This window comes from Diceros bicornis, chromosome 9 (genome assembly GCF_020826845.1).
Source record: "Diceros bicornis minor isolate mBicDic1 chromosome 9, mDicBic1.mat.cur, whole genome shotgun sequence".
In the NCBI taxonomy this organism is placed as follows: Eukaryota; Metazoa; Chordata; class Mammalia; order Perissodactyla; family Rhinocerotidae; genus Diceros; species Diceros bicornis.
The window spans coordinates 34,417,047-34,424,978 of NC_080748.1; the positions used below are offsets into that span (position 1 = coordinate 34,417,047).

The 7,932-nt window shown below is 45.5% G+C and overlaps 1 protein-coding gene across 4 annotated transcripts in view; it reads right to left on the reverse strand.

The window, feature by feature from the left end:
- DGKH (diacylglycerol kinase eta) overlaps nucleotides 1–1,207 on the reverse strand; it is a 180,377-nt gene extending 179,170 nt beyond the window's left edge. For 3 of the 4 annotated variants that reach the window (XM_058548239.1, XM_058548238.1, XM_058548236.1), the window contains exon 1: nucleotides 1,063–1,207. In XM_058548239.1, the coding sequence (XP_058404222.1) occupies nucleotides 1,063–1,122 (60 nt within the window). In that variant the 5' untranslated portion in view covers nucleotides 1,123–1,207. The remainder of the gene's footprint in view (nucleotides 1–1,062) is intronic. The other variant, XM_058548240.1, reaches the window with a different exon arrangement.
- Between the last annotated feature and the right edge of the window lie 6,725 nt (nucleotides 1,208–7,932).

Sequence of the window (7,932 nt, forward strand, 5' to 3'; positions counted from 1 at the left end):
GAGAAATATACTCTGGGCGAAGGAGCTAGGAGTGTACATATTAGAAAAGAAAAAGAACCAAGCCTGGCACCTGACCTAGAGGCTCTCAACAGGCAGGGGGCCAGCCTGAGCAGACATGGGGAGTCCCTGGGAAAACAGCATCCGAACTCGTTGAACAGAACACGGATGAGGCCAGGAATTTCGGACGAGGCTTTTCAGATAGGTTCAAGAATTTCAACCAAGACGGAGTAGCAAACATCGAGGCAGGGCTTGGAGAGCCAAAATTCGATGCCAGGGAAAAGGCAGCCCACACAGAATTACAGAGCTCTGAGTGAGACGGGGATTCCGGGGTAGAATCCCTAGAGGCATGTGAGATGGTTCTGACTGTTTGAGTTGCAAGAAAGAAGGAAGTTGGAGGAGTTTGAGGGAACAAATCCCAAGCCCCCCGGCCTCCTCATCCCTATCCTCGTACACACGATACACACGCACACGCTACTCTCGGTCCCTAAAGTTACCCAACCTCCGCGTTGCATGTGCAGCGAACCGAGGTTAGCTTCCCGCTTCATCCCTGGCAAAACCCTTGAACCACAGAAAAGCCCGGGGCTAGCGGCGAACAGGAGTCGGAGGCGTGGTTCCGGGCTTCAAGCCGCGATCAGCCTCCCCAGGCGGCGGTCCTCAGGAACCTGCGCACCCAGGTGACGGCCAGGGCGCGGTCTCAGGAAGGAAGACCGGTCTCCTCTGAGCTCTACACGATGACCCCACAGTCTGGGTTTCTCCTGTACCCCTCTCTACCCACCGCGCTCTAAAATCAAGTAAAAAGTTGCGAAGTCGCTGAAGCACGGAAACGGTCCTCCGAGGGCCGTCGTCAGCGGTTCGCCAGCGGCCCCTCTGGGAGAGCCTCGGCTGGCCGGACAAAAGCGCTCCCGGAGGCGCGCGAGGAGGAGCCCGGGCGGCGGAGGAAGCGCTGCCCCGGCTGGGAAGCAGCTGCGGACCTCATCCCGGGCCATTTCCTGAACGGAACCCGGTCCGGGCGGGGGGAGCAGAGGAGAAGTGGGAGGGGGTGGGCGCGGGCGCTGTACCCACCGGTTCCTCCCAGGTCGGGCTGCGGACGCCGGGCGCGGGGCGCACGTGCTGCGGCTCCATCGCGCCGGCCCGCGCCCGCCGGCCGCCCAGGCGCGCGGACCCGGGCCCCCGCCGCCGCCGCCGCCGCCGCCGGGGCTGCTGGATGCGCTTCCCTCGCCGCGGTCCTCTTGGCCGCTGTCGCCGCCGCCCCGGCTCCCGCCCGGGGCCAGCCACCGGCACTCCCGCCGTCTCCGGCTTCCGCCGCGCTGCGCTCTCCCGCCCCCGCGCCGGTCCCGTCCTCCTCCTCCACCTTCTCCACCTCCTCCTCCTCGTCGGTCCAGCTCCAAGCGGTCCGCTCCCCACCGCCGCCGCTGCCGCCACCTCCCACGGCTGCAGAATCCGCCCCCCCGCTCCTTCCTCCGCCCCCGGCTCCCTCCCCTTTTCCTCCCGGCTTCCCGCCCCTCCCCCTGCCGCCCCCTCCTCCCGGCGGGCGGCCCGGGACGCACGTGACCCCCCTGTCAGGCCTTATAAGGCGCGGAACCGAAAGCGGCCGCCGGGTGGTCACGGGCACCGGGCAGCCGGGCGGACAGAAGCGGCCTCCCACGGGGCCGGGCGCCGAGTCGCCGCCGGGAGCGGCAGGGAAAGCCCGGCTGACGCGCTGGCGACGGGAGCGGCGGTGGCCGCGAGTCCCGGGAGACACCTCCCAGCGCCCCTCTCCCTGTCTCCCTCTCCCGATGCCTGCAGCTAGCGCCCGCCTCCCTCCAAACGCTGGCTGCCCGCGCTGCAGGCACCTCCCTTCCTCTGGGCGCTGAGGCTTGAACGAAATCTCACTGGACAGTAGCCGACTTCAACAGAGCAAGGGAGATAACTGCACTCCAGAGCCGCTCGTGAACCAGCTGCTCCAGGAATGGTTTATTCTTGGTGATGTTAAAAAGCTTGCAGATGGGGTTAGCATCTGCAAGAGGGGTTAAGCTTGAGGGAGTGCTTCTTTTATTCATTTATAATGATTAACTGTTTCGTGGAAAGAAAACCGGCTCATGAGTGGATCTGCTTTCCAATTCGGGCATGCGTTCAAATTAGGGCAAGGGACTGGCTTGCAGTGAGCGCTCAATAAATGGCAAGTCACCGCCTCCCACCTTTTGAAAACAACGTTTCAAATAGAGTTTTCTGATCATCTTTTTGGCATCGAAGACGGTTTCCATCTAGTTCCAATCCAAAAATGGCTTTTCACAGGTTATTCCCTCTTCTGGACTTTCAGGCTCCTTCCAGAAGCATCTTCCCACTTGCCTTAGTCATGTCAGACACATTCACACATTTTCCAAACAAACTGAAAATTTAAAAACGCTTACTGGATCTAGTCTGCCTCCAGTCCCCACTTCCCCACAGCTAAGCTCTTTGGGAGATGAAGCCTTGTTCTCATTATTCTCACATCCGTTTCTTAATCCACCACTCATTCTTCCCTGCAAACCGACTTCTGTGCCCACTGTTCTACCGAGGCGACCCTAACAAAGGTCACCTGTGGCTGTAAAATTCCCTAAACCATTGAGTTAGGATTTTGTGGAGTTTTTTTCCCGGTTCTCTTCTTGCTTACCTATCTGCAGCGTTTGTCATTGGGGACCAGACTTTTGTCCTTGAAACTATCCCTTCCATTGGCTCCTGTGACACTTCAGTCTCCAGTCTCTAACCATTTCTTGCTCAGCCCCTTTGCCATCTCTCACATGTTGGAGGGCTTAAATAATCTGCCCTTGGTGTGTTTCCAGTGCTGCCTGACCTATCCAGACCCACCCATGACTTCAACAACCAACCATGTGCTGATAACTCATAAATGTCTATCCCTATCCCAGATCTCCAATCTAGAAAGCCAATTTCTTACCAGAAATCTCTACCCAGACATCCCATGGGCCTTAAACTCAGCTTGACTAAAACAGAAGTTAACTTTCCTGCCAGCTGGCTTTCCTCTTTAGTCTCATTCCCAGTAAATGTCTCCACAATCCATCTAGTCACCCAAAGGAGAAGTCTGAAAATTGTCCCAGTCTCCTCCTCCTCCCTCCTGTTGCCCTCTCCATGCACTAGATGTTCCTGTCTGTCACCTTCCCTCCATTTCACTGCTCTTGCCTAGTTTCAGGTCCTTTGTCTCAAGTCCCCGAAACGTTGCATTACTTTCCTTATTAGTCTCACTCCCTCCAAGCTAATTGCACCTCCCCCCTGCCATCTCTCACATTATGCCTGAAGTAAGTCTTCTAAAGTACAAAATTGAGCAAGTCATTTCCTGCATAAGCCCTTCAAATGGCTTCCCATTACCTGTAGGATGACGTCTCATTATCTCAGCCAGTATCTGTTTCTCCAGTCTCATCAAACACTCTGCCTTCCTCACATGCAGTTCCCTATCAGGCCACTTATTTTTACGCTGTGCCCTCTCGTGGAATATCCTTCTTCTTACTCAGCCTGTTCAAACACCTGCTCATCTTTCAAGATTCAACCTAAGAAATCTTTTTTTGACCCTGCTGCAGGTTAGATCTGGCTGCTCTCTCTAGACTAAATGCACTGCCCAGCATAATGCCTTAGAAGACCTTTATTAAACTCATTCTTTACATATAATCTCTCTGATGACAAGTATTATGACTGACTTACCTCCATCTTCCTAGTTCTCAATACAGTTTATGATGTGTAAGAGGTGCTCAGTTAATGTTGACTGAATTAATTATGTGATAGGATTTGAGTTACTATAGTTTTACGGCTATAGAAAATCAGTTTCCCATGCATTATCTCACAATTCCGCAAATAATATGTTATCTTTTATAGAGATGCAAACTGAAACTAAAAAAGAATAAAGCAATTTACCCGATTTTGCTGTAAATCACGAAGCCAGGACTATAACCCAGTTTGCCTACTTAAGTTTATTATGTTTATCTGTCCATTATTTTTCCCCTTAAATTCTATTTTGTGTGATACAATAGCTTTCTTTTTCTTAGTGGTTTCCTAGTATATATCTTTCCATCTCTTTATTTTCAACCATTCTGAGTCATTATGTTTTAAGTGTGTCTTGTAAATAACACTTGAATTTCGATATTATTAAAGTAGTCTATGTTAATCAGTTTTCATTTATTATGTATATTAATTAGGATAAAAGGATGTTGTAAGAAACAGATCCTTCCTCCCTGCCTTCCCCCAAACACAATGTTTATATCTCTCTCATGAAACAGTCTTAGGATAAGTGGTCCAGTTTGTTGGGTGGCTCCTTCGCCCCATATTGTTATTCCATCCCCTAGGGTATTGTATTTATCTGCCTGGTGGAAGTTGATTAGGAGTTCCAGCTTGAGAAAAGAAGAGAGCACGAAGGAGCACAAGCCCAAATTCTTAAGGCCTAGACCCGGAAGTGGCACAGTTCTCATCTGCTCATATCCCATTGGCCAGAACTTTGTGACATGGTCACCCTCTGCAGCAAAGGAGAAGGAAAATGAGGCCACTAGTCGGATAGCCATGTCCCAACCACAACTCTATTACCATGGAAGCAAGAAAATAGATTTTGGTGAAAACTAGCACTCTCCGTCACGCTATGATCACCATCTTTGGATTTACTACCACCCTTTCATTTCATATTTATTTAACTTTCCTTTTCTTTGCTTCTTGTTTCCCCTTTCTTGCCTTCTATTCTATTAATTGCATTTTCTTTAGTTTGCCCCTTTTTCTATACACTTCTACTAATTTGGAATTTATACATTCTATTTCAGTTCTTAGTGGTTACCCTTAAAATATTAACATATATACTTAACATCTAAGATTAGTCAATATCTTCATCCTCTTCCTTTAAAGATAATCTTAAACAAAAATAAAGAAAACACTTTAACTCCCAAGTTCCTCTCATATAAACTGTGTATTGCTATTTTGTATTTTTTAAATTCCCTCTTATTTTTCAATTCCCCACTAAATTAGTCATCATCATTACTACTTTTATAGTTATTATTTAATTAATTTTTCTAACATATATTATCAATGCTTTTCCTTTTACTATTGCTTTTTTTAAATCTCACTCTTTCCTTCTGGGCTCAATTTATGTCTTGGTGAAGTACATTCTTTAGGATTTTTTCATTGTATCTGTGAGTAAAATTCTCTGTCTTTGTATTTCACTCTCACTTTATTTTCTCTCACACTCTTGAATCATAATTTCTTCAGCTAAGGAGTTCTAAGTTGGCAATTATTGACTCCAACACCTTGAAATTACTATTCCATTACCTTCTGGCATCTACTGCTAGTAATTAGAAGTCTGCAGTCAGTCTCCTTATTATTCCTTTATAGATTTTTTTTCTCTATAGTAATTTAATGTTTTCTTTTTTCAGTTGATGTTTTCATTATTGGTTTTTATCTAAGTGGATTTTGTTTTTAGGTATCTTGTTCAGGACTGGGTATGTATTTTCAGCCTGAGAACTCCTTCAGTTTTGGAAAATTTTCAGCTCTTGTGTATTCAAATATTACTTCCTTCCACGCCCACCTCATGCATTTTTCTCTATTTTATCTTTCTGGAACTCCTTTTAGATATGAGTTGGAGTTTCTCATTTTATCCTCCATGTCTTAATTTTTCTTTAATATTTTCCATCTTTATACTTCTTTGTGCTGATCTTGGGTAATTTTCTCAGATCTATCATCCAGTTCCCTAATTCTCTTTGCAACTGTATTGTCTAATTTTTAATGTGTCCATTGAATTTTTATTTATTTACATTTCTAGAGTTTTAATTTTATTCTTTTTCAAATCTATGTGTTCTTTTTCATATCTTAGTTTTGTCTTGGAGTCCCTTCTTTCCTTTATCTCTCTGAAGATTTTAAACAAATTTATTTAAAAGTCTCTTTCAAATTGATCTGTTGTCTGGGGTTGATAAAGTGTAAATTCTCCCATTATGTTGTACTTGCTGAATCACATTTGTGGTGGCTTGTTTCTTTGCATGCTTTATAACATTTTAATGTGAGCTGATCTTCAATGTGACTTGTTTCTGGGAAAGTAAGGCATACCCTATGGGATATTACTATGGGATATGACTCTGCCAGGGACCTACAGGTTGTCATGGCTCACTGACATGTCTGGCAGTTGTTGCTGGAAGACTCAAACAGATGAGGGCTGGCACAGCTGGGGCTCCTTATGTATCTGTCTCTATCTCCAAGAAGCTTCTCAACTACTCTTCCCAGCATGGTGGCTTCAGGGTAGCTGGACTGACTTCTTATATGTAGGTTCAGGGTGGGGTGTGTGTCAAGAAAGAGCAAGCCAAATGGATGCTGCATCCTATCATGAAATCACCTCAGATGTCATATAGCATTTCTTCCACCAAATGAATTGATTGGCACTGTCACAAGACTCAAGGGTATGCAACATATACCCCACCTGGCAGTAGGAGGAGTATCAGAAACATTTTAAGAGGAACATGTGGGATGAGATATGTGTACTTGCGCAGCCAGCATTGGAACAGACAATCTACCACAATGGAATATCTCAGTAAGTTTCAATGTTCATGTTTCTGGGCAACCAGAGGTTCATTCTCAGCTTAGATTATAAACACAGAGCGATATTCCTTCCTTCTTACATGGCACTTGGAGAACATGGATTATCATCCATGGGGAATGCAGCCAACTAAAACACCAGCATAGAGGCTTCACACTGGAGAAGTAAGGAGCTGCAGCATCCCACTGCCTCCACTAGATCTTTTATGGAGAGTTTTGGAGTCTAACAAACCTTCTCATAGAAATAATCTGATAAAGACTCTCTACTTAAGGATTGTACTTGAAGCAAGTTTATAAACAGATTACATCTTTGTAATAATGCACTTGAAGCAAGAAATAGAAATTCCAGCCCTTGTTCCACTTTATAAAAGTAATGTGGAGCACATTATGTAGAAGATCCATAGCAAACCCAACTCTCCCTGAGTCATATCAACTGTTATCCCTGCTGTCTTAATAAAAAGATTCTTCATGGTTCTTCATGTAGCAGGGTGCTGGTGATGTTCTGTATTTATTACAAACCACAACTCAGGTGTGCAAATTCTACAAATGATCCTATCTTGCTCTCTTGCCCTCATCCCATACAGTATCAAGAGAAAAAAACTTAAAAATCATTAAAAATTTGTTGGCTGGGAATATTTACTTGTGAGGACACTAAAAATACAATAAGTGAAAAGGCAGGTTTTAAAACACAATGTGTAAAAAATGTAAATGTTATATAAATATGTATTAAGAAGTTTCTCAGGATATACCCTAAAGTGGTTAGTGATTATTGGTGGGCAGTTGAATTCCATAATTCCATGTATTTGCCCTTTCTTGTTTTGTTTGATATGTGGTAGGATTATGGGTGTTTGATTTTCTTATCTTCCCACAATAAGCATTTATTGCTTTCAAGAGTAGAAAATTATTAGTAATTGATCATAATTAAGTTAACAAAAAAATTAATATATTTAGGGGAATATGAATCCCTAAATGCATAAAAAGAGATATATTGGGTCTGGGGAAGGAGGTAGAGGAAAAGGGTAAATAACAGAGGTATAGGGGTTCTGTCCTCTAGGCCAGACGAGGGTGAAGAATTGGGTCTAGAGTTAAAATAATTTTATTTATTTATTTATTTTTCCACCAAAGCCCCAGTAGATAGTTGTATGTCATAGCTGCACATACTTCTAGTTGCTGTATGTGGGACACGGCCTCAGCATGGCTGGAGAAGCGGTGCATCAGTGCGTGCCCGGGATCTGAACCTGGGCCGCCAGCAGCGGAGCGCGTGCACTTAACCCCTAAGCCACGGGGCCTAGAGTTAAAATAAATGTGACAAGTTTAGTTGTGATCCAAGCAATGGCAAATTGTGGGGTTCCCACCAAGTGAGCAGAGCCATGTATGAGGAATCTGGCTTTCATGATCCCTGAA